This window comes from Blennius ocellaris, assembly GCF_963422515.1.
Source record: "Blennius ocellaris genome assembly, chromosome: 2".
Lineage (NCBI taxonomy): Eukaryota > Metazoa > Chordata > Actinopteri > Blenniiformes > Blenniidae > Blennius > Blennius ocellaris.
The window spans coordinates 6,861,498-6,888,047 of NC_137651.1; the positions used below are offsets into that span (position 1 = coordinate 6,861,498).

The 26,550-nt window shown below is 42.7% G+C and overlaps 2 protein-coding genes across 2 annotated transcripts in view; both read right to left on the minus strand.

Moving 5' to 3' along the window:
• arhgef17 (Rho guanine nucleotide exchange factor (GEF) 17) overlaps nucleotides 1–6,721 on the minus strand; it is a gene marked incomplete at its 5' end in the record, with an annotated part of 72,332 nt that extends 65,611 nt beyond the window's left edge. The window contains one exon of the mRNA XM_080514488.1: nucleotides 1,481–6,721. Within this exon, the coding sequence (XP_080370614.1) occupies nucleotides 1,481–6,721 (5,241 nt within the window). The remainder of the gene's footprint in view (nucleotides 1–1,480) is intronic.
• A 5,360-nt stretch (nucleotides 6,722–12,081) lies between these two features.
• On the minus strand, nucleotides 12,082–26,131 carry p2ry6 (pyrimidinergic receptor P2Y6; the record flags this gene model as incomplete). Its single annotated transcript, XM_080513701.1, has 3 exons — nucleotides 26,080–26,131; nucleotides 13,552–13,964; nucleotides 12,082–12,754 (listed from the first exon to the last, which is right to left on the minus strand). Exons 2-3 carry the CDS (start codon nucleotides 13,953–13,955, stop codon nucleotides 12,082–12,084), a joined length of 1,077 nt encoding a protein of 358 aa, XP_080369827.1. The 5' UTR covers nucleotides 13,956–13,964; nucleotides 26,080–26,131.
• Nucleotides 26,132–26,550: the final 419 nt, after the last annotated feature.

The window sequence follows — 26,550 nt, forward strand, 5'->3', positions numbered from 1 at the left end:
AAGGCTGTTTGTTCCCCCTTTAAACAATTGCAGTTGTAAGGAACAAACATCTAAGGGCTGAGTATGTGAGTGTGTCCATGAAAAAAAATCAGAGACCACTTCTAGAATGGTGGAGTGGAGTGGAGAGAATAGAAGAGCCTGCCAGGAGTCCTGACTTCACCCTGGAGAATCAGCCCGACTTCTCATACCACAAATGTCCTCTTCTTCCAAATGTGGCACCATTCAAAAGGGGAATCATCTGACTTTTCACTAGTGTATGATTTATTGCCAAAAGCATTGTTAAGACAATAAAAATCTGCCTAATGCAATCATCTTCAGCATGTGTGTAGTTTATAGCGCTACAGTACTTCAGCGGAGTCTTCAAATACCTGCACTTTTCAAAAGTATACGTCAACTTAAACATTTATGCTATAAACTTTTCACAGTATCAGATGAGATAACGCGGTGTCAGAACAGATTGTGGGAGCTTCCCCAGCGCCTCCCACAGACACACACCAACATATCTGAGATAGAAATATCTTGTCAAGGAGCTATTTTTACATTTTATGTACATCTCAGATGTATGTCGGTGCCCATAACAGAACACCAGTCTATCATAAAGTAAATATTTAGCAATGCTTTTTATACTTCAAGCTTATATAAAGCTGAGTTCATCCAATGTGTTCCTGAAAACATGTTTACTTACAACAACCACAATGTTCTGCACATTTATCGGCACACTGTTCCAGTCTTATCAGTAAACCTTTACATTACTATTTTTTATAACACTGCAGAAAAAGCCAATAGTTTATGTTCCATTGAGTCAATGTAGCATAACATTACACACTCATACATACAGTCTGTGTTTGGATGGACTGTTTATCGTATCCCTGCTCTGTGGCACTGAGACAACTGATGTTGAATGAAACATAATTGTAAACCGAAGCACCCAGCAAAGAAGCCCTCGGTCCATTCGGTAAGGGCCCTTTGTCTGGGATTTGTTTAATCAAACTAACAACATCCTTTGATGTTTGTTTAACACTGCTCAGCCTTTAATGGCCCCTGTATTGTAGCTTTACTCGCAAATGCACTCTGAAGCTAACCATACCCGCGACGATTCATAGCACTTCAAGAAAACACTTGTGCGGTGTGCTGTGTTTTGCTGTGGTACCATACGAGGGAGTAAACCGTATAGGGCAACATGATGGGATGTTTTCATACCAGTGGCATGATGACTATGTTTCGACATGAAAAGAAAAGTCAAACATGTCACCTTTTTTCAATGACCCTCTATGTCCGTCACACACAATTGAAAAATACGCTCAGCGCTGGGTGTGGTGTTCATAATGTCATTGCTTCTTTTCTATAGCAGCCAACAATGACACAGTGACACTCGAGAATCTGTGAAGCACACCGTTATCGCAGAAAGCGTGCGTGCATGATTAAAGATGGTGAGGGAGAAAAATAAAAAGAAGAAGCAGTAGTAAAATTCTGAACTCACCACTCTGGGCTTGGTCCTCTGTTGAGTAGATGCAGTTTCATCTGTGGCCTTTTTTCGAGGTCCAGCTTCCATAACTCCACTGGCACTGGTCTCGCAGGGGACTTCAGCAACTGACCCCGAACCCTGATGTCCATCCGTGGGTCCTGAGAGAGGACCCGGGGCCTCAGTCTCCCTATCCGTAGTGCTCAGTTCGAGAATATATTTCTGTGTCACATCTTCCAGCGACGGGGCCTCGTCTCCTGGAGGCTTACCTAACATTGGAGGTTCTGTCGCGGCTTGGATAGCGAGGCAGTCGGCCTCCTTCAGGGGTTGGAGTTGTGGAGGTGGTGAGATGGGAATGAAGGTGGAGGGCTCACTGGAATGGCGGACGTGCTTGTGTATAGTTTGGGGTTTGGACTGCAGTGGTGAACAGGAAACAGGGGCACTGAGCCCGGGATGGTTGCTGTGGTCCTCCTGATCCTCCGAGCATGTTTCAGGAGGCTCAAATGGGTCTTCGTGAGGAAAAAAAGCCATTCTGTTTGGACGCCTTCTAGTGGGCCGACGAATCATTCTTGGAGACAGAACCTCAGCTAACTTGAGGTCAAAATTTAACTTCTGCACTTCTTCCTCCTCCTCCTCACCTTGATCGATTCCATCCTCCTTTTCTTCATGTATATAAACGTGAGGGGTCGACTCCGACTGGGAGCGAGCCATTTTCACTTTAGAACTGCTGTTTGCATGATGATGCAGCTGTGCTGGGACATTGTTTTTAGCATTGCGCTCTGGTTCCCACAATTCCTCTCTTTGCTCGTTCAGGATTGGCTCACTGCTCGAAGGAGGAATCTGGCCATGATGATCCAGCTCACTTGTTGGTTGAGTGCTGCCAGGCTGAACTTTGAGCTGGGGGTCATTCTGGCACAGTGACGGTGCCTCACCACGGCGACTCGGGTCACTGAACGATTTCTTCTTAGGAGCTTTGCCATTGTGGTCATCTGCCATCAGTCTGTCCATTGCACCTGGCTCGGCCACAATGTTTCTTATCATTCCACTGTAGTCATGAACAATGTCATCACGAACGCCACAATCACTGCATACTGATAAGTCACTCGCTATGCTTCCCTCGCATTCTGATAACGTGGCCATAGCAGAGGCCTCTGGAGGGCCTCCCCCTCCACCTTTGACAGACAGGGATCCTAACAGGTTACTGTCCACAGAAGAAAAGTTGTTGTTGCCTTCTTCCGCAACAGAGCAGTGCCGCTGAGGCATGGGGTCACTCAGAGAGCGGTATACTGTGGACTCCACATGTCCTCCAGCTGCTATTGTTGACTCTGCATTACTTCCATTACTAGAATCAGAACCAGTGTTGTTGTTACCAGAAGGAGAGAACTTGCGCCTACGACGGATAGCACTCGGGGTTGCAGAGGTTTCAAGTCCTCCTCCCGGGGTGGCTGCTGATCCCTGTGACACTGTGTTGCTGGTGTGGATCTCCTCACTGGCAGCATTAACACCGACAGCAGCGCTCACCTCTGTGATACTGCGGTCTCTCTCAGCTGTGCAAGCAGGACGAGGCAAAGAGCAAGGTGCACTGACTTCATTCAGATAGTTTGTACAAGTCAGACTGTTCTCTGTCAGCTTTTGTCCCTCTTTCTTTAACCCTTCCCCTTCATGCAGAGCTGACTGCATCCATGCAGTGACGGGCTGCCCGAGAACATCCCTCGCTGTTCTTGACCCTAAATTAACCCCCGCTGAGCCCAAGAATAACCTCTCTGTGAGGTCACCGGGACATGTCTCTGGCTCTGTCACAATCCCTTCGTCTGTTAAACTCGACTCGTGGCCCGAAAGTTCATCCACAGAGCGGTCGTAGAACATGCTTTCCTCCGAGTCCCCCTTCAGTAAGGCTCTCCCCAGCTCTCCACTCTGTCCGTGTGATTTCTCCCAGTCGTCTGTGCTCCTGCGGTTTAGTTTCTCCGACTGCATACTTTGTCCATCCCTCTCACTCCTCTCCCCCTGTCTGTTCTCTCTCTCCCTCTCATGTTTATCCCTGTCTTTTGTGTTCTTAAACTCAGCCGCTCGTTCTATTCTTGCTTCATCCTGAATGCTCCTTCCTGCTTTCTCCTTCTCATTCATTTTCCCTGCCTGTAAACATTCAGCCTGCGAATGATAAGTTCTGTTTTTGGCTACATTGTTATCATCATCATCATCATCATCATCCCCCCTTGTACTCATCTGGCAGATGTCTTGTATGACCCGCCTAGCTTCCTGCACATACATCTCTTGCAGTGGAGTGGGCATTACCTCGTCATCATCATCATCAAATCCAAAATCACTCATCCTTTGTCCTCTCATGACCCTAAAATCACCCCCATCACTTTCCACCTCCCTATCTGATAATAGCACCCTACTGTCACTCCTCTCTGTATCCAAGTCAAGCTGCTGCTCAGAGGAGCTTCTCTTGGCAGTGCCACTGGTCAAGTAGCACCTTGCAGTTTTTGTAGGCTTGTCTGAATAGGTGAAAGATTTTGCTCGACGCAACGTGGCAGTCAGGTCCTTGAGAGATGGACGACGTCCAGCGGGCAAAAGTGACCCACTATGAGTTCCCGTGCCCATCCTGTACACCGATGATCCCTCTACATCCCCGGCTCTCTCCCCTCCACCTTTTTTACGCATTTTAAGCTCCGACAGGTCCGACTTCAGAAAGCTTAACAGTGTCATAGTTTCAGAGGTGATATCAGGGTTTGACATGGATATGGGGCTTTTATCCTGATCAGTTACTCCATCGCCACCTGTTGTTTTCCTTATTAGTACACTCTGATCCCCCCTCCCCTTTAAAGATATGCCACCTTCTCTGGGAAGTACACTGGGTAAGGGAGCTACTGTTGGCACAATCTTGGGGCGCACTCGCACAGGAGTACGAGAAAAGTTATCACAGTGGCCAAAGCTCGGGGAACGATACATGGTAAAATTTCCATGGTAGGTTTTACTTAACATGGATGATGACACACCTTTGCCAGTGCTACGTTCTGCTCCACCCACATTATAAAAGACATTTTCTCCACGGGTAGTTCTGCCTGCCTGGTCCTCTTCTTTCAGTGTCTCGGTGCTTGAGTATCGACTGCTGCCACGCGACTCTCCAGGACTAGAGAGAAACGGGGGTATATTGACCTTTGACACCCGAGATACACTGGGAAGGGTTGTGGACGACACAGGTGAAGAGATGCGCTCCCAATGTTGCACTTTGGCTCGATGGCCACTAGGTTCTCTTGCCGAGTGGCTTCGAGCTACTGTTCTTCCCGACTCTCCACCTGTGTTTTGTGGGAGGTGCCTCTCTAAGTGCTCCATTGTCAAGGCTGTGTCACTGTCACTGTCACTGTCTTCAGATTCGCCATCACGGTCTTTGTAATCATCACAACCTGATGCTAGACTGGCCAAGCTGACTTTCTTCTTCTTTCTCAGTGAGCGGCGGCGTACTGCCTCGCGACAGTGGGGGCTTAAAGAACCAGGACTGTCCTCCTCACTTCCCGAGGACCTGCCAATGCCTTTAGCGTTCCACCAGCCATTTTTACTGCGGGACAAAAAGTTGCCTCCTCGCTCTGTGACAAGCCGCTCGCCTACTTTATTGGAGTTCGAACAAGACGAGCCACAGGGAACACTCCAACCACCTCCTCTTCTTCTCCTGGTGTGATCCTCTTCTTCGTCTCCAGAGCTAAATCTCCAGCGAGATCTTAGGGAAGGAACAACTTTTTCTGGGGCTACAGTAGAGGAGGAGGTAATGGCTTTTTCTGGAGCTGGAGCAAGAGGGTGGGTGGAGGAGGAGGAGGGGGGTGGTGCTCCAGAAGAGCTATGTGAGGAATGTAAACTATCCCTGGGCAGCCCGACCCCCTGTCTATCCCTTCTCTCCCTCACCGTCGGCTGCCGAAGAGAGGAGGAACAGGAGGAGGTGTCTGAACTCACTGGTCCGCTCCAAGACGAAGTAGCAGGAGGTTGAAGGTCAGGGTTGGGGTCAGATGTCAATCCCACGGAGCTGGGGGTCTTAGGGGCCACCTCGGCCTCAGTGCTGGGACTACGAGATCTGTGTGGAGATGAGTTAATCCGATGGTAGTGACTACCCCCAGTGTGACTGCGACTGCTACTGCTGCTGCTACGAAAAGTACTGCTGCCAGACTGCTTGTTGTTGTGACCAGGTGACTCTATGTCTGCCTCTTCATCATTTGAGTATTGCTGGTGGTCAGCCTTGGAATTAAAGTCCATACCAAAACAAAGGCTCTCTTTAGCAGCCTGCCTTTCTCTGCTTTGTACTCCAGCTATGCATTTGTCATGCAAATTCAGGCTGCTGGCTTCATTAGGTGACAGTTTATCACTTCTGTGGGGGAGAGGAGCGACTTCACTTGAGTTGAACTCTTGTGAATGACTTCTGCCAGCAGCTTTTAAACTCTCAGGGACTTCTGTTTTATGTTGGCTCTCTCTCTCATCAAAAAGTTGTCTGATTTTGGTGACACTGGGCCACTTGTCTGAGTGCAGGGGGATACAATCAGAGTGGTGTGAGGACAGAAAACTCCTGTGAGACTTGCAGGGTGGAGGAACCTCTTTGCTACCAACATCCTCCTCTTCATCTGTCGTCAAAGTCTTTTTCAGATCAGTCTGACGTGCATCTATCTGTGAATAATCTCTCTTACCGGCGTTGCTTCGGTCGGTGGTCAAATGCGTAAAAATCCGCTTCTTATTGCTTCTCTTCTCTGAGTCGGAGCCGGACAGGGAGTCAGTGCCGGACAGAAACTTCAGCACTTTGTTGTCTGAAAGTGGGATGAAATATTCCCCGGCGCCGCTGCTCTCTTCGTGAAAAGACTTTCGGGAAGGAGAGGCGTCCGTCCTGGAGCTCCGGACCCGGGGGAGAGTGCTGCTGCCCCGCGTCAGCGCCGCGGCGTCTCCGGGGCAGCTGCTGAACTTCTCGGTGAGCTGGCGGATGGATGGAGAAATGGAGGAGTGCGGAGCGGAGCAGCCTCTCAGCTTTGGCTCTGCGGTCGGGAGGCTGGCGGTGGCGGAGATTTTGGAAACTTTTCTTGACGCGCTGACATGACGCGTCGCCAGCGGCGGCTGCGCTCCGCTGGGCTCCGGATTAAGGGCGCCGCTGTTGCGCGCCTCCGGATCCGGATCCTCGGCTCTGTGCTGCGGGTCTTCGCTCCTGTCGGCGCCCCGGGACCCCAACGTTTTGAAAGAGACGCTGCGATACACAGCCTCACTCTTCTTTCTCTCTCTTTCTGCCATTGTTCATGTCTTTCTTTGTTACAACTCACACATCTCCCCCTCCACAGGCATTACGCATCCAAGTTGTGGCCAACTTCTCCCCCCCACACCTACGAAACAAAAACACAACGACCCCCTCTTTAATGAAAACTTAAAAAAAAAAAAAAAAAAAAAAAAAACTTTTACTTTCCAGTTAAGTGGAGTACTAACCTGCTCAATGAGCGCCACCCTCTCTTATCAAAACTTACATGTTGTCGATTCCCGAAACCGCATCCATGCAAGAAGGACGTTTTTTGGGGAAGGGGAGGCAAAACTTTCCCAACTTCTTCAAAAACAGAACGTTTCCATTGCAATCCTCTGATGTTTGTAAACTCCTGCAACATGTCCAGGTGAAGCACGCCTGCACGGGCCCAAAGCAGCTCTCCTGGTTTATTCCCAAACACTTAATGGATTCCTTGTTTTTGGCATGATTTGCTTTTCCGTGACTTATGTTGTTTTTTTTGCATGTTAATGCCTGAGACAGGGCAGAGGGGGGGTGGACGGGGCGGGACTAGGGGTATAGGGGCTGTCATAGCCCCCTTAGGGGATTGAGAGGAAAAGCCTTTTTTTCTCTTTTTGATAGGAGAGGAGAGATACTGAGGACTAAGTACATGTAATTATAGTTCTTTCCTTTGAGAAAAAACATTCAAAAGCTTCATTTTGGATTTCCTAAATGGGTGCAGACATACTTCATATGTTGGGAAGGAAATTAATAGTAACAGAATGGAAGTGACAATACCACCACCAGGCCTTCTCTCATTTAGACTTACTAACAAATACTTTACAAAGTGGGAGAAATACCTCTGCTGACATCATTTGAGAACTGATAATAAAAACTGCACACAACTCCTGGAATAATCTATAATGTTCTAGTAAAGAAATCTACACGAAACTTGTGAAAAAGTTCTTCAGAAGTGTTTTGTTAAACAAACCTGAAACGGAACATGAAAGCCAACATTTAAATAGATCATGAACGGATTGAACATAAACATTTCACGGGTTTAAAAACATTTGCAAGTACATGACAACATACTGTCTCTTTCATGAACAATAAGACGAACTGTGTCAACTTCAACTCCTGAAAGAAATACAGAAAGATTGATTGATTGATTGAAACATCTATTAAAATCATTTAATCTGATTAAGTGTTTAACTATTTTGAAACAGTACCTTTGATTTTCATGAATCATAATATAAAATTATAAGTACTTCCATTTATATATAATGTAATTCTTGATTTTGGACATGCGCCTGACCATATTGTCTTTCATTTATATTAGTTATGCTGTTTGGAGTTTTCCACAGTTCCATTTTTTTGAATGTCAAAACATTTTTTCAGAAACTACAATTAAATGGCAGTGCCAATTATGTAAGAAAACAAAACTTAAACTAACTGTAAATGATGCAAACTTGACTGAATGTGACAGTAAACACAAAACCCACACCAATCTTTTGGAAAATTGTTGGTAAACAAAAAACCCTCAAGTCAGTTCTAAAAGTCTACGACTGATTTTTTATTTTTTTTTAATCAAGGCTGTCCTTCACTGAATCAAAAAGATTTTGCAACATGACAACTGAATATGTCTTCATTTCACCTCCACAACTCAGTGCCTTAGCAAAACTCTGCAACGAAAATCTCAAGGAGGTTCAAAAATGCAGGTTTCTTTCATTTTTCCGACTTCAGAAACAATATTTGCACCATATTCAATTAATGCTACAAAAACATTAAAAAATACTGTTGCGTTATTGTTCCCCCTTTAAAGTGCCCAGAACAAAATACTACATCATATCAATTGATTGGGACGCTTTTAGGAATTTCTTTATGCTGTAATTTTTAATATGATCACTATTTGACAGAATCCACTCTGACAGATCAACAGTTGTTCACAGACACACTCAAATTAACAATTATCAGTGATTTACAAACATGAAACGGAGGTCTGATTGTTGTTGTTTTTTTTATTATTGTGAAGGAAACCACTACCAAAACACACACACACTCACACACACGCACACACACACAGGGAGAACATGCAAACTGCATAGATGTATGAATTCAAATGAAAGATATAAACACAGACAAATCTGTCATTGCCCTACGTGGTTTTATTTATACGTGCACAACTATTCTAATCCTGCTTTGTTTTTGTAGTATATATGAACGTGATCACCTGATTTAAAGGGTTAATCTTTTCAAAATCCTGTAACGTTTTCTTTATTCTGTTGTTTCTGTAACTCCAAACATGCATTCATGGACTGTAAAAGAAATCCTCCGCTGCATCATGAAATCCACAACTTTTTGAGTTTTCCTTGAAACAGAAGCTCTGGGATTTGTTTCCACACACAGACTGTTTCCATGAGGAAACACATGAAACTGGGAGCTGCACATGCAGCAGGAGCTCTTGCACACTGTCCTGGGAGCGTGTTGGTGAATTAGCGTGTCAGCATTCAGGGGGAGGTTCAGGGGGACAAAGATAAAAGTTTTTCAATCATGCACAATAACCCCTCTGTGACGCTTCCCATGTGGCTGTCTGGTTAACAGGTCCTTTTGTTCCAGAGGGGGAATTCTGAGTTTTTAATCCCTCAACACGGGAGATACAAGACTGATTGCAGCGTCCTCTGCAGGTTGACCTGCGAAGCAGCAGGTCAAAGGTGGGAGAATCTGACTGGAAGGAAGTGAAGTAAGCAGCTTTAATAAGTTTTAACTGTTATTCCGAAATCATTTTTCACTTATTAACCCATAACAGCTACAAAATGTGCCTCAATCTGTTCACAATTGTGTCCCAGCATGTAGGAAAAGTGTGTATGGAAGGTTGCAATGGAAAATTCAGCTTAAAAAAAGAGACAGATGACACATACATATACTACACGTGCCAAAATGTTTGGTTGTTTGCATGTTTTAATATTGGATTTGTTAGTTTTACATCATGCCGACATTTAAGCATCATGACACAAAAAATATTTACAAACATAAACATACTTTTTTTATTTCATTAATATGATAGCATCTATGTAGCAAAAATAAAACAATCTTCTATAGGAATCATCTTTTACACTAATTAAAAAAAAAAAAGAATTCATCTAAATAATACTGACACAGATACGTTGGCACGTTGCACAGACGTCAGGAATTTCTTTTCATGCAATAAGACATCACCAATGTACCGAACAGACACAGGAGCAATAAGCCAGTGCAGTCATTTTCAAACAGCATAATAGACTCTGTACACTGTACAGACACAGACACGTTGAGTTGTTTCTAACTATTTCAAGCACATGACCTCAGTTTGTGGTCGAAATGTTCCATGCTTCTAAAACGTCGTCACATTATAGTGAGGCACACAACATGGGAGCATCATGGGAGCACAGTTACATGTACAACAGGTACATGATCGTGAAATTAGCTGCTCCAAGGTTATTGCATGTTGCAGTTCACTAAAGCAAGTTGTGAAATATCATGAAAAAAGTTTGTTTTGTCCTTTCAGGTCAGCTTGGAGTGAAGCTGCAGGGAGTTACGTATCGGGTTTGTGCTGAATGATTGAGCATCAAATCTTTATTTTCCTCAATTTGTAGAAAACAAACATACACAAATCTTCAAACATTAACAAAACAACCTCAAACAGTCAACAATATGAATTAGCAGTTTTCTTTCACAGGGAAAAAACATTTTCAAGGAAAAAAAAAAACATTGCATCAGCATTTCTGTTCATTTCATGAACTTTAAAAATTACAAAATCAGTAACTGGGTTACCTGGCAAAACTCTAGAAAACACAATTAGGCAAAAAAAATACATTTCCACATTTATTCAAATACTAGTTTGCAGCATATCCAGTTAGTGACATCGATAAAATACATTTGAACTCATTTGAACAAATACCTCTATTCTAAAAAAAAAAAAGTTCCTACTTCTAAAGTTCTTTGAACTCCTACCAAATCAAAAATGCATTAATTTGAGTATAACAATTGTATTAAATTTTTTTTTGTTTGATTTACCTCTATGCAGATAAAAGGCTTGCTATGATGATCAATACTGAGTCACTTGAATTAGATTCATGCTACTTTATGGAATAATAATAATAATGCATGGGTTTTATATAGCGCTTTTTTTGAGGACACTCAAAGATGCTTTACACTGCATTATTCATTCATTCCATGCTGGATGGAGGTAAGCTACGTCTGTAGCCACAGCTGCCCTGGGGGCAGACTGACGGAAGCGAGGCTGCAAATCTACGCCATCGGCCCCTCAGACCACCACCAACCATCCACTCATATCTTACAGAAGGAAAAGAGCTGCAGTGAGCAGATAGGTACAGTAAGATGCATACACCACCTAGTGGTCAAAAAACAGCAATGACAATTCTTTCAGCTTGGACACATAAAAAAAAAAGTCATCCTTAAATAAGAAGAGTAAAGACCTTCATATTAAAATGTAACACTTGTTGATATAAAATCCACATGCAGTTTCATTGTTGTTCTCACTACTTCTGCAATGTCTTTACAACACAACAAACGTACTTCATGCAGTTTTTACATGCGCTCATGAACGTCACATTTCATGCGACTCGAAGTCATGAATGTACTTTGCCCGCTCCGTCCTTCAGTCCTGAACAACTTCAACGGTACACATCGCGGTGTAGAACAAATAGGGAAACCAGATCATTCACAAAACCCTGCGTCGTCACGCAGGTGGACTTATTAAAAACAACAGTGCGTGGTGGAGAAGGGGAGGAAACCAGTTGCATGTACACCGCAGGGTGTTTACAGTATGATGGAAGATTAAAGGTTACAGTAAATCTCAGCCGTGGCAATGAAACACAGATGACGAAGACAAAAAAAAAAAGAAAAAAGAAAGAAGCTTAAATGCCCACATTCCCGCAGTGAAGCACACAAACACATGTGGGGAAGTTAGTGAATTTTTCATAGTGCATGAACAGTCTCTGAAGCTGTTTGAACTGGCATTTTCAGCTTCACAAGAAGAAAGAAGTGAAAACAGAGCTGGAGGAGTCTCTTGTCAGTGACACTGTTGCTGGGGGAGTGTGACGTCGCTTCTCTCGCCACTGCTCAGAACACAAAGTCAGATTCATTTGTAATTTGAATGAGCTGAAAGCCAAAACCTGACGTCTCAAAATGTTTCAAATCAAATCACACAAATCGTTCACGCTGTGAATCTTGGGATTTGTGTGGCTGTGAAGGATTTAGTAGCGGCTGGATCGCATGTGTTGGACAAGGAGACTAAATTCGTTGCATTTCGGGATCCTCCTTGATGTGACGGCGATTTTAAAGACGAGAAGGCGTTGGTTGAGAGGCTGCAAGAAACCCGTCAGCGGCATCTCCGGTTCGCTCACACGTTGGTGCCTTTGTCCCTCAGCGTGGTGACTCTGAGCACGAACCTCTTGGTGCTGCGGCGGTAGCGCGGCTGCGTGAAGTAAAACAAGATGGGGTCCAGGAAGCTGTTCATGCTGGCGAACGGCCGCGTGCTCTTGTAGACGATGGAGAACAAGTTCCTGGTCTCGCACGACACGCTGGGCAGCGTCCGCACCACCAGGTACAGGGTCTTGGTGAGGTGGAACGGCAGGAAGCTGATGCAGAACACCGTCGCCACCAGGATGATCATCCTCACCGCCTTGTCCCGCTTCTCGCCGGTCGCTATGGTGACGCCCTGGTACGACACGGGGCGGCAGAGGATCTGGGCCATCCGGCAGTAGCACACCATCACGCCCACAAAGGGCAACAGGAAGCCGAGGCAGGTCAGAGTCATGCCGTACGGGTAGTAGGCCAGGGAGAGCTTGGGCGTGCTCAAGTCGTAGCACACCGTGCGGTTGCGTTGGATCCCCGTGGCGGCAAAGTGGAAGGTGGGCGCGCACAGGACGGCGACCACCACCCACACCCCTCCGCAGACGCACCACGCCAGCCTGCGGCCGCCCTGCTTGTGCCACATGGCGAGGGGGTGGCAGATGCCCACGTAGCGCTGCACGCTGATGCAGGTGAGGAAGAGGATGCTGCCGTGCAGATTACTAACAGAGGAAACAGATAAAGAGAGGAATCTTTTAAATCTCACCCTACTAGTGTCTTGTGACTGTGGCGTTTTGATTTTGCTATGTCAACATGGCTTTCATCAAATTTGTAAAAATGAAGTGATTCTATTATACATCCATTAAATTTGACTGCTGCATGGCGTCCCACGTCAATGACCTTTACAAAGGAAAAAATTCTCGAAATAGAGATGAAGGTTTATACGTCACGCGCATGTCTACAATTTCCCTTTAAGGCTTGAGTCGCCTTCAGGCCCTGGAGCTTTTTTTAAATCTTTAACTCAATAAAAGCAATGAATACTTCTACTTTACATTGTTGGGTTTTTTTGCCATTCTAATTGTGAGAAATATACATCTGTGGCTGAGCTGGAGAGGACTGCATCTTGCCATTCATCATCTATCTTTCTCAGCATTCAGTGTATTGAGTAGCAGCTGGACTCAATTCGAATTCGAAACCCAAATGTAAAATTGGACTTGTGTTGACTCTGTCCAAATACTGCACCAATATTGTCATTGAAAATGAAGCGAGTTATCAAAGATATGACAAAAACAAATTGGACGATAGATAATAGCTGATTTGAGACGCGGGTCAAAACCAACCAGTTCACATAAGGTTAGGTTATGAACACGAACACCGGAGGAGAGTGAATGTATCTTGGACCAGGATTTGGGCTTTTAATGTGGAACTGCTCCACAAAGGTGTTGGAGCAACCTGGAAGCGTACGCACCACTGTTTTCACGAGTTGCTAAAATTTCCCGGCGGTCGGACGAGCACCCACCTGTAGAACTGAAAGCGGACCAGTTTGCAGGTGAACTCCCCAAAGGGCCAGTAGTCGTGGCTGCCATAGTTGTAGATGAGCAGAGGAAGTGACATCACATAGAGGAAGTCAGCGATGGCCAGGTTGAGCATGTAGATGTTGTTTTTGGACAGGCTGGGCCTCGTCGCCCATATCTTCAGTATGACCGCGGCGTTGAGAGGAAATCCGAGCAGGAAGACAATCGAGTACACGACGGGCAGTAAGATTCTCTTGAAGTCCTCCTTGTAGGTGCATCGCTGGGTAACGGCGGCACTGATGTTACTGAAGGTGACGCCGCCTGTGGCGAACGGCTCAGGGGAGTCTGAGCTGGTGGCAAACAAGTCGGAAGGGGTTAAAGTTCCCGGAGAGTTGAAAGAATATGTCATCTTCACATCCTGCAGGAGAAGAGACAGAAAGAAAAGGACTTAACATGGAAATGTTCAATTTCAACTGAAATAAAAGCGAACGCCTCAAGGGGTTATGCAAAAATGCCAAAGTTTTCTTCAGCCAACCTGCAATCATCATGAGATACACCAACAACAGCTTAATTCTAATGGATGTTACTGAGCACATGAACAGAAAAGCCTAATATACAAGTAATCATTCTGATTTATAAATGATGAGACGATACAGCAAAGTGCACTTATCTGCTACTTGTACAGTCAAATGCATTCCGGTGCTACACATATATTCAAAAATGCATACGTTTTGCCTTCGCCTGTCAGAGAGAATTGAAGAATACCATGTATTCTGTTTGATGCTTGTCAGTCTCAGCAGTCCAGTTCCACACAAATATACGGAATACAGATGCAATTTTTTTTTTTTTTAAAAAGCAAGCAGTCAAATTGAGTCCTCCCTGATTTGCTCAAACTGAAATGTTCAATGACTCTTTGGTTAAAGCAGAGCGGTTAGACTGGATCACATAATGAACATATTCAAGCATACAAGTGACTGTGTCTGTATGTGTCCACCAGATGGCACTAGGGATCCCTTTTTGTGACATAACTCAAGGTTGAACCACAAGAACAATAATGGATAGACAGAATTTTTTTTAAATTGATAAGAAGACATTTTCCTCTGTTAACTGTTTTTTGCAGTGTTTCTCCTTGCAAAACCGGATGGAAAAGTAACCAGGATAACCGACAGGAAAACACTTGCTGAATGGTGGTGTGCACTTGATCAGGACCATTGTTCTTTAAGAGTATATATTTACTTCCAGAGGCCAATCCAAATCAACAAACAACTAAAAACGATGGTATGAATGCACACCATTGCAATATGGATACCGTGACCACGAGATCGATATGAATAATGGCGGTAAAATGAGAGCCAGATAAGCTGGGATGGAGAGATTTGATTATCAGAATGTGATTGAGGAGTAGATTCAAGTTTGGAAATTAAAACCTGTGCAGACAGTCTGGACTCCCACTCACATCTCACACAATCTGCAACTTGCTGCTGTGCGCTGAGTTTAATCAAGAGTTCCTAATTATTGCCCCCCCCACATCGATCATACCCATTTCCCTCATGGCAGCATGCTGTTGAGTAAGTGATTCTCAAAACACACTTCCCTCCCAGACTCAACAGACGATATGACTCATGGCATTTCACAACCGCAGTAACTCAAAGCCCCTGTGGTCAATTGTAAATGTGTGTCAAAGATAATCCAGAACTGTGTCTTTTATTGACTCAACTATTGATAATTTAGAAAGAAAAAAAAAGGTGTGTTTTTCAGTCAGCTCCTAAGTGTGGGTGCGTTCAAATACTTGTTGGGAACGATCGTGACGCATGAGTTTATAAATCCTGACTGAGTGATTGAAAGAGGGGACGAGGTGGAGGGAGCGGTGCGGCGCGCCAGCAAGGCCATAAACAGCTCAATACACTGGGCCAAGAACCACACAGGAAAACAGGCGATCTTAAAACATCCACATTGGCCAAAATTGGTAAAAATATTTATGATGACTTACAGCCAAAATACAAATTCTTATCTGTGGCAGAGGTCACCATAACCTAATAAGACCAAGTTGGATTTTTTTTGTGTGTGTTTTTTTTTTTTTACAGAATGACAGGGAAATAGGAAGGAGATCGCCGTCATTACTTTGGTGCTGAAAAGCATGAAAAATTCAATATTTTGTAGGATAGGTTCAGTAAGTCAGGAGCCACATGCAGATATATTTGATCTCACATTGGCAAATTTATGTTCGTATCAGCCGCTGAATACAGATTACGCTGAAGTTTACCCTTTAACTTCAGTGCAAAAGTATCAGTAAATCCTGAAAATATTTACTTTTAATGCTTTTCTAAATAGCGTGAAATAAAACCTGCCAAGAGTTTCTCAGTTTTTCTGTTGTAAACATGGATGTTTTTACAAACTCACCCTCTTGTTGTGGCTTTCATGCTCTTTTTTTATTTACGTTCTGCTTTATTTTTACATTGCATGGCTGATTGACTGCACACTGGCGAGTTGCGGTGTGTAACTGCAGATTCATCACGCCCCATGTGATGAAAATCACCTTTTAAATTTAATAGGTGATACATGTTTACTTCATAATGATGACATTTCACCATATACTCTGAGCCACTTTCTATGGTGTTAGTGTCTCTATTGTTTCCCTACAAACCAAATTTAAATAGAAAATATTTATTCTGGCAGATTTTTTTGCAGACCTGTCAGTCAAAATAAAGAACATCAAGAAGGCCTGGCATCCCTCAGGTGTGAAACCAAATTTTCTTGGTAAACGTACTGCAGAATAACTTCATGGTATTCATCCATATATGCAAGCCGGTACATCCAATTTGTTTAAGCTCTTTATTTCCTATTACTACTGCCTGTGTTTAGTGGGCTCATTTTGGCTGATCTCCAGGGATGAAGTGTAATGAACCACTTTGTTTGTGTGACTTTAATTAAAGCCACAATCAATAGTGTCACTCGCCTCCTTGTCAACCGACAGCCAAGTTCCTCGTCTCCTGTTTGTGAAGTTTGCAAAAATCTAGTTTGTTCGCTTGGAAAATGCAGGTAAAATGTTAAGGGGACGAGCAGCGACATGAAACCCGACGTTTCATTTGAACACATTTTTAAATAACTGAACAGGTCAGTTCTGCTGCAAAGTCTCTAAATACACAATAAAAAGTGTACTTTCTAGATTGTACAAGTCCAAGCAGGAGAGTCAAAAAAAACCCCAACTTATCTGCCAAATGAAACACGCAATTGGCAGTTACATCAGCCTTGTCTTTCAGAGGAATTCGTGGCACCGACTAAATGAAATGATTGATGATGATGTTTTCTTCTGTCATAACTTTAATTGAGTCAAGTCAGTCTGATGCAACAGATATGGGAAGATTGTATTTGATTAAAATGTGGGTTTTAAATGTGGAGGACAAGGCTTATCCATCTGCAATACATTTCCTATCTATCGATCTATCTATCTATCTATCTATCTATCTATCTATCAAACATTAAATCAAACTCAACAATGACAGCTGTGGGTGGAATGAAGTCATTTCAGGAGTCTTTATTCCCCTCAATCCAGACGTTTACGGAAAACGCCAACATTAAAACATTACTCACTGACCTTGCAGGGATTATCTGCACTTTTTTCTGTTATTATGTATTTGCAGGAATCATCCACTTTCTCTGTGACTCAGACGCCGCCGTATTTTTGATCAAATTCACTGGGATTGTGCGTACATGTCCTCACAAGCTTCCCCACGGATGACGTTTCAAGGTTTGGCTTTGCATTTGGATTCAGGTCATGCTTTAAATCAAAATAAAGCAGCATCATATCACATCTTAGCTACTAAAAATAAAGAAATTTTATCAGCTTAATTAACACAAGATACGCTGCACTCAGTTGAGTCGTGTAAACCACAGGTTGCTTTCTAATGTTGTGTCAGAATGAGAGAAGCTTAAAAATATTGCCTGGAGAGAAATAAACTTTCTCTTAAAGATTTGCTTTAGTCTCTTCCATCTTCTTCTAAATCTGTCACAGTATTTATACCTAAATCTTTAATTACCATTGTTGATCATTGTCTATATTCATCCTCACTTCTGTCTTTTTCCTTTGTCAATATTCTGAAAAGCATCTTGAACAGATGCATATGAAACATATTTAACTGTGAAGTCTTCATATATTTAATGTACTACATGTAAAGTGAAGCCTTTTTGTGGTTCATTATTTGAATATTTGGCACAAATCAAAAATCTCATCAGAATATTTCAGATAATCAGATGGTTTTTTTTCTATTTTTATTCAAACAGGGAAACAGAATGATCACAATTTAAATATAAATCAGCTTGAAATTATTTCATTTTTATATAGAGTGAAGAAATAATGAAAAGAAAACACCGACGACCTTTTCAGTGATTCTGTATTTTTCTTAATTTGCATTATCATCGAACAATCCTATTTCCTTTCATATTTATTTTCACGGGCACTTCCAACAGTTCATAGAAATGCTCCCACATCTAAAAAAGATGTCCTTGATATTTTCTGAGTCAAAAATCTTACTGGAGAATGCGGGCATCGATCCCGCTACCTCTCGCATGCTAAGCGAGCGCTCTACCATTTGAGCTAATTCCCCCTGTTGGCCCTCAGTGTCTGACAAGATGATACGTCTCGCACTGGCTGACGTCTGCAGGAGTAACGTTACTGGAGGATGGCAGGGACGACCCCTCGGTTTTATCTCTCCCTCACATGGTTTGACAGGAGAGACGCGCTGCTGCATACTGCCAAGAGGCAGAGCTGACTGCGGGACAGGATTATTTATAAACCACGATTGCGTGAACGTGTCTGCAACTCTGGACAAATATGGGAGATTAACAACTTAACAGGGCTATAAATCAAACTCCACACAGAAGCAGGGGGAGAGAGAGAGAGAGAGAGAGAGAGAGAGAGAGAGAGAGAGAGAGAGAGAGAGAGAGAGAGAGAGAGAGAGAGAGAGAGAGAGAGAGAGAGAGAGAGAGAGAGAGAGAGAGAGAGAGAGAATGTCCTGGGTCAAAAGCTCTCTAAATAGTTATGTGAGTCCGACGCAAATTGATCCACAGCGCACGAGGAGAGGAAAAGATCCTGAGTACATTTCAAACAAAGTACATTTCCATGAAATCATGAAAGATTTCATCATTTCGAGAAATTCGAACGCTTGTGGCAGTAACATGAACCACACACATGGACATCTTGAAGCTGTTATCCAGCCATATAAGTGGAATTCAGTATTTTTTTTTTTTTTTTTTTTAATCACAGTCAGTTAATATTTGCACCACAGAGACAAATGATGAACAGTAGCATCCTGGCTACCCACTCCTACTTTACACTTGTGCTACAGATTGAGCTACTCACCCTCTTGCCAACAATGGTTGAAGAACCAACAAGTACTGACCCTCACGTTGATGTTCTTAGATGTGACACAGCGGACGAAGACAATGAAACCAGGAGAAGAGATATCAGCTACAGCAGGCAGCTCAGCTGTAGTGAGCAGTACTGCATGTTTGAAAGCTTGCCACCTTCTTTCCAGAGTGCTCCACCTCACTAAAAAGGCCCTATCCAGGTTTGGAGAATCAGGATATGATGTTTACATCCGCAAACATGAAAACAGGATCGTTCTAAATAATGAACAATGTGAAAGAAAAATATACAACAATGCAGAAATGAAAAACAGAACCTCTCGATATTTGTTATATTTATACAATCATGCATTTTCATCATATTCTTTGAATAATGAAAAATGAAAGAAACTCAAATGAGGGATCTTTTACGAGGAATCTGCAGGGATCCTCAATGCCTTTGAGAATACTGGAGTACTTTGAGTATACTCAATACCCGTAGGTGTGATCACGAGTGTGTCTGTCCCTCTGTGTTCAACCTGTAATGACCAATGACTACATTCAGTGATGAAGATGTACGCTGCCTGTGTTCTGCTGGCTGAGTACAAACAGTCAGTGACAAGGATGAATGTTGTAATTGGCACTGTACGAAGAAAACCAACTGAAAAGTTAGTTTGCAACTAAAAATCCAAATTCACCCCTCCCATGACGGCGGAAACAAAGACAGCTGGAGAGGCGACGCCGGATCACCTGCCTCCATCTCCTCCTCCACTGTTACACCAACCACCTCCACGTCTACCTTCACCACAGACAAAGCCAATAAAAGAGAACAAACACAGGCCTTATAGACATGAGGTAATCAGAAAAACGCCCTTGAACAGATGTCTTATGTGTATCTGCAGACACTTAGAGGTAAATACGACATGAAATACATTACACTGGATGCAATGTATTGGAATGTTTAAAATCTAAATGTCCATCGAAAGAGATAGACGTAGGTCAAAACCCTGCAAAGCCTCGCAACATGTCATTTATTTGATAAACTATGCATGACAGCATGACAGGATTAAATGTTTATCCGGCCAGTTGAAGCCCTGCTACTCAACAAGGGTTGAATCTGGCCAGCAGATAATGGGCACGTGAAGAATTATTCTGTTCACACAGACGCTTCCTATCACTGTAATTTACACAGAGCAGGAGATGAGAGTTCATGAGAGTGAGCAGGGAACAATTCTACTCTAATTACTTTCACATCTGTGATCGTTATTGTCCACGACCAACGTCATTAATGATTCATGCTCTGTGCTTCACGCTTGCCAATCCCTGCGCTTTCAATCCAATTAATTTGAAAATGACGAGAGAAGAAAGTAAAGTCAGAAAAAAAAAACCAAAAAACAAAACACGACGGACATACAGAAACACACACACGCAGTCATGAGGGAATACGTGTCTAAATTAAGCACCAACAAGGAAACAGATTCAAATGCATAATATCAACACAAGGTCATTAGTCAAGGACACTTAAAACATGCAAACACCATCGCAATAACATAAACATCCTCTCTGCGTCAATAAACAACAAACACTTGTTTTTTCCCAACAAAGACAGATGTGGCTGTAATGCTGAAGTGCATGCTGTGGCTCACACAGGCCTGCATCCTACAATTATATATAATTATACGTCATTACAAAAGCTGGTGTGGTGCAAGGTGGGCTAATACAAGCCAATCGATCCAGAGGATGGGCTCGGCGGTCATTACGCACAGAACATTTTAAACAGATCAGCAGCATTATAAATAGACTGATGGGGGGGGATGAAGGCGGCTGCTGCTCCAGCATCAGCACACTGCGTGCCACATGGTCCAGATGATATAAAAGTGAATGATGCACATCCGCCATCGGTCTTGAGTCTGAGTAAACAAACGTAACCTTTCTTATCTCTCACGTACTGAGCAAGCAGGACATGTTTTGAGCGATTCCCAATTCGTGTTAGTGTTTTGGGAGGAAGTACTCAAACTTAAGATATACTAGCAATCATCTTATGACGACAATTATATTTAGGCTGCCTTTTGACTGTGTGTTGCAAAACTGCTGACATGAGGGTGAGTCTCGGCTGTGATTGGACGGTTGTCATGAGGACGTCTCAATGGAGCCAGTAACTTTTTTTTATATTTGTAGATTTCACATGACATGTTCACAAAGTATTTGGGCCATTTAGGATTTGCATGGGCTGGATATGTCGACATTTACATTAGTTTACTTTAAAGATACTGCTGTGTGCTAGTGATCACTTAGTTGTGGTGCTTTTTACCCAAAATAAAGTACTCACTGCACAGTCTGAAGTTTACTGTCGGAGTCCAAAAGTTCCTCTTTAAGGCAGCAAAGAACTTGCTTGGAGTCCAATTTGTAGGATTAACTATAATTACAGGCCAATGCCCAGCAGATAAAAGGCATATTTCAGTGGCACGGCAAATAGTTTTTGACGTTTGTGACAAAGAACCAGCGGAATCCGATTTGAAACTTCATTCTGGATAACTCCACACCATAACTATTGTTATCTTTGACGACCTCATTTATACTGTTGTGTTTTGGGAGGTTCGTTTAATCGACATTGATACGAGGAAACAAAGAATACGTAACTTTTTGAAAATGACTGCCAAGGTAAAAGTTTTCCAAAATGCTCCGACTTCCTCCACAGTGTCATGACTCCAAGTCCATATTTTCCTGGGACTTGGTAGTTCTATAGTTGAGAGTCACTGTAATAACAATCCAACTTCTTCATCTGTCCATATGATCATCCATGTACTCGCCATTGTTAATGCTTGTAGTGTATTGGTCTCTGTGTGTGGTCTCATTTACAAGAGCACGCAACAGCACCCACTAGTGGCCCAATGTGAAAAGCGCATCGTTTTCTGTGTTCCTGCCATTTCCGTGTAGACGTACATGATTTTCAAACCGTTGTCGTGTAAACATGAAACTTTTGTTGAAGTAAAACACAACAATTATGTGTTTCTCTACAATTATCAACAATATTATGAGGCCAACACTAACATCAAGTAAATGATAAGTTACCAACAGTGTTTATTTGCTTAAAAACGGAAAGCACAGACTCTAGCAGTGGTCCCAAACGTTTTTTTGTACCATGAACTGGTTTAAAGCAACATAATTTTCCAGCGGACCAGCAGGACAGCGTATGAAAAAGCCTTACTGTAATATGGGCTTAACAATGTACGAAGAAAAAACTTTGACACAGAAAAGAAGCGCTAGCAGAAGTGAAGCGTCATTGCAGACTAATAGAAATTTGAATGTACATTTTCAAAAAAAACTTTTTAATTCTCTTATTACGGATGCCATCAAATGATCCACGGCTGGTTAGGGATCCTTTTCTAGAGTAATAATGTAATAATCTCGTGGTTCCTCCTTAAAACAGTAATCAATTTGTGTGTATATTCTGAGTTATAAGAATTGTTTTAAATAATAAAAAAAATCAATCCTGTCACTTGTGCAAAATTTTAATCATCAACTCATGATATAGTTTAAGATCACTGACACATCATGAAGTGAGGTGAAAAAAGTCTTCAGTGGGCTGAGAGACAGTCTGGAGATTATGGAAGAAGTGAAACCGCAAAAACAAATCTGGTAAAGTTCAGTGGAGTCGTCAGTTCGTCTTTAACTAAACTAGGGATGAGTAGTTATGGAAGCAGATGGTGCTACGGCCCTAAAGACTGCAGCCACCAAAGGAAAAGGCATGGAATTAAAACCCACAATAAATGCAAAGCACTATGTCTCTGATTTCTTTTATTTTTCAAGTTGTAAATATCATAAACTGTCAACGCTGTGGTTTTGAGAAGCATGCATGCCAAGTAAAGTTAGCAGTCACATTATAGGAATATAAAGGTCTATGAAAAGGCCTCCCTGCATGGCTCACCCTATCAATCGGACAATGATCGTGGATAGGAAATCTCATCCTGGCAAGAAGCAGAACTGATCAAATGGAACCTTGCAAATAGGCAGGAGTGTCTTCAAAGCATGCTCCGACACTCGAGGCTGCAGGTGACAGTTCACGGCACTCCACAGGTAATAATTTGCCAACGCTTGTTGACATCAACGTGTCGACGCTTGCTGCAGTAAGAATTTGAGGTGAGGATTTCGTCAGGCGTGTGAGGACGGATCGCGGGTCGAGTCTTTCTCTGTACGACTTCCTTCAACGCCGTTGCCTCACACCGGAGGTCTGACGAAAGCAACGCAGACACAGGATCAGGGGACATCGGTCACTGAAACTAAAATTTGGATATGCTCAGTTCCTTCTGGCATGATCATCTGACCCAACACTCTGTATTGCTTCACTCATTCAGCCAGACATAAAGCTCGTGGTCACTGATTTTCAGGTTTGAAATTGGGGCAGTTTGGTTATTTTGCTTGAAAATGTGACTTGCACCGACAAAAAGGACATGATCTGATGCTTTTTAGAATCCATGTCAGTAGCTTTTCTTTTGAAAGCACATACTTTTGTGCATGCTCATAACAGTGGGCGTGGCAGCCTTTCTTTGAGGAAGAGGAGGATGATTCCAAGGTGGGAAAAAAAAAAGGTTGAAAACTCTCAATCTGGAGCATAATGTGCAACCATCAAACGGCAATGTGACAAGTATGCAAAGATGGCTTCCTAAAATCATTTAGACTCCTGATTTAAGCTAAATGCTCAGATTTGATCATTCACTCAATAGCCTTAAGTCTTGAGATAATTGACAGCTGTTTATTTTGGATGGAAGGAAGCAAAGAAAAAAAAAATTGGCAGAGACACACACTGGTTTATTTCAAGGTGCTAGCGTGCAGAGCAATAATAAATTGAAAGCATCAAATATAGAAAACTGCTCCAACCTGTACTGAAGCCACACAGATGAATGCTTCACACTGATTACTTCCTTCTTAATCCATTATGATTATATAAGAGATTTAAAAGCATCCCAACTTTTGTTTCTCTCTTGCCACCTGCTATTGCTCCCCGAATCGTCATTGTTTGTCGTTAGATGTAAAGCTGCTGTTTAGCGCTGGCTGTTCCTTCTTCATCCACAGCTTTCACCAAGCAACCTGCTCATCAAGAGCTTAATGGAAAGGCAAGCAGCAAGTGAGTCTGTGCCCTCTGCTCCATGTTGTCATGGGTTTGTGGTCCAGAGAAGGTTAATATGCAGGAGGGTCAGTGCAGCAGTCAGTCCTTCAGAGTCAGACAAAAGCTTATCTGTACGTTGATTTCACTGAACCATGCTTGGAATTTGTAATGTCCAATAACAATAAGTTACTGCAGTCATCTCTATGAATCTTACACTCGCACCGGACAGAAAAATTCAGATTTATCATCAAAGGTTCGCTTTAAATTGGTCATTTGGCTGCTGTGTTTAGGACTGCTGCCAGTCGGCTCTTGGTTATTTACTCACTGAGATAATGCAGCGCATTTAACTCTGCCTTGTAAACAACTCTGCCTCTCCCCAGCACTCTCCTCCACAGAGCCAGCTCCTCATTCATCTGCTTCCAGTCAGACAGACAATAACACCTCCAGAGGGCTGACCACTGCCCGGCAGTAAGGAATCTCGTCTAAAAACACAGCATCCATGCCAGGGTCCTGCGGGGGCCGTGCCAGGTCCTCACACATGACAGCCCGTTCAAAGGACTTCTGGCCATTACAGCCTGGATGTGACAACTTGTTTTTACTGCACAGTATTCATGTCGCCACAACAATTCTACACAAAACAACTATTTCTAAATGGTGGAATGTGATCCTGCTGGGAAAACTGGAAATTACCAATCAATGTGATCGCTTTCCGAGAAGTCATTTTTTTTTACGAGCGAATACAACAGTATAGAACAAGAATATTTTGTCTCGTGCGGTGGTTTTTGAAATACTAGCTGGGAAGTGCCAGAGAGCTTCAGAGAGATATGAACGTAAGAAATGTTCTCATTTTGATTTGAAACCATAATAATAATAGTATAATGAAGCAAGTCATAAAGATATTTTTCAATTGATTATTTTATTTATTTTATTCAAAACACATTTCAAAACAATTTGGGGGGGATTCTTATGGAGACAACATTTTGAAAATGATCAATTATGCTTCAGTGCAACACCATACCTCTTACAGTTATGTCAGTTGCACACAATATGTGAAGGCTCACAGATATTTCAAGGTAAAAGCAGGAGGAATGTTGTGCTCTTTTATTATTAGGGGTTCAAAAATTATGTTAACAATGATATATTGATTTGTGATAAACATCAGGAAGTTTTTGGAACAAATCTAAATATCTGAAGATGTCCAATTAACTTTGAGGAATTGAGGAATTATTATACTGTGTCATGTCTCTACTGTTATTCATACATAGAGCCTATTAAGGTGGAAAATACAAATATCATATCTCAAATATAAGCAAATCTAACTGTTGCTTTAAAAATAACAACAAGAAGAACAATGTTTTGATACAGATGCAAAAGCAGATGGCATTATGGTCTACAGTTATCATGCAGCTGTTGTATTGATCAAAATAGTTTGACTTACTTGACAGGTTTTCAACAGGGGAAAAAACAACTAATTCACAGGATGCCTGGTTGTGTGTTCAAAATCTGTCGTTCAATGTGCATCTAAAAGCCAAACTCGTGAATGGTTTTGTCCAAAAAAGGAGTATTTACATGTTTATTATACCTTACGGGCATATAAATCCGTTTATATAAATTTGTGCATCATGTTACCCTGCAGAATGTAAACAGTAATAAGCGATTAGCCGGGGGCGACAGTTGTTTTTTTGCAATTCAATTTTTCTACATCTGGAGCAAACACGACTGCAATGTTTATGAGGAACTTGGCTGAAAGCACTTGGGAGAAAACCGGAAAGGAATACAACGAATCAGATGCTATCGCGCGAGGATTAGTCCAATAAAGTGTTTTTCTCAGTCCACTATAACAGGAAGACAAGTACCAGTCATTCAAATGTTTGTTTTGGGCAATCTGTTTATTCATTAACGTGAATGTATAAAATGTTGAAGCCAATAAAAAATATAAATAATAATATAAAAAAAGACAAGTTTACAAACGTGTTTGCTGCGTTTTATCCCTTATAGTATTTATCTACAACCCTATTTGTAAGAATGTGAAGCACAGCTATGAGAAGAGTTGATGAAATGAACTATAATAAGAGCGACTTACCCCGGGAGAGACGGCGAGCAAACTGTGGCAATGTGTCAACAAGTAGGCGGCAGAGCCATGGCAGAGGAGCCGTCCTTCCTCCTCTTCTCTCCCCAAAACAAACTGCTGCACCACCAACTCTTTACTCGCTCACAGCTTATAAAGCGAGAGCTGCGGGTCTGTCCCGCACCTCGCTCCTGTGGGCAGCAAACACACAAACACGCAAACACACGCGTACACACACACACACACGCACACAGCAGAGGAACGCGCAGCGTTGCTCCCGCGAGCTGGACGCACGTGCAGTGAGCGTCGAGCCGCGTACCGGCACACAAAGGGTGCGCGACTTCAAGACATGACGCTCATGTCTCTGCGCGCTTTCGTTTCATTTTTAACCAACAGACTCTGGCCGTTAAAACGGTCATGGAAACTTGTGTCATTTGCTCTGATTACTAGAAATGTAGTTCTGGTAGTCAGTTTAGTCACAGTTTG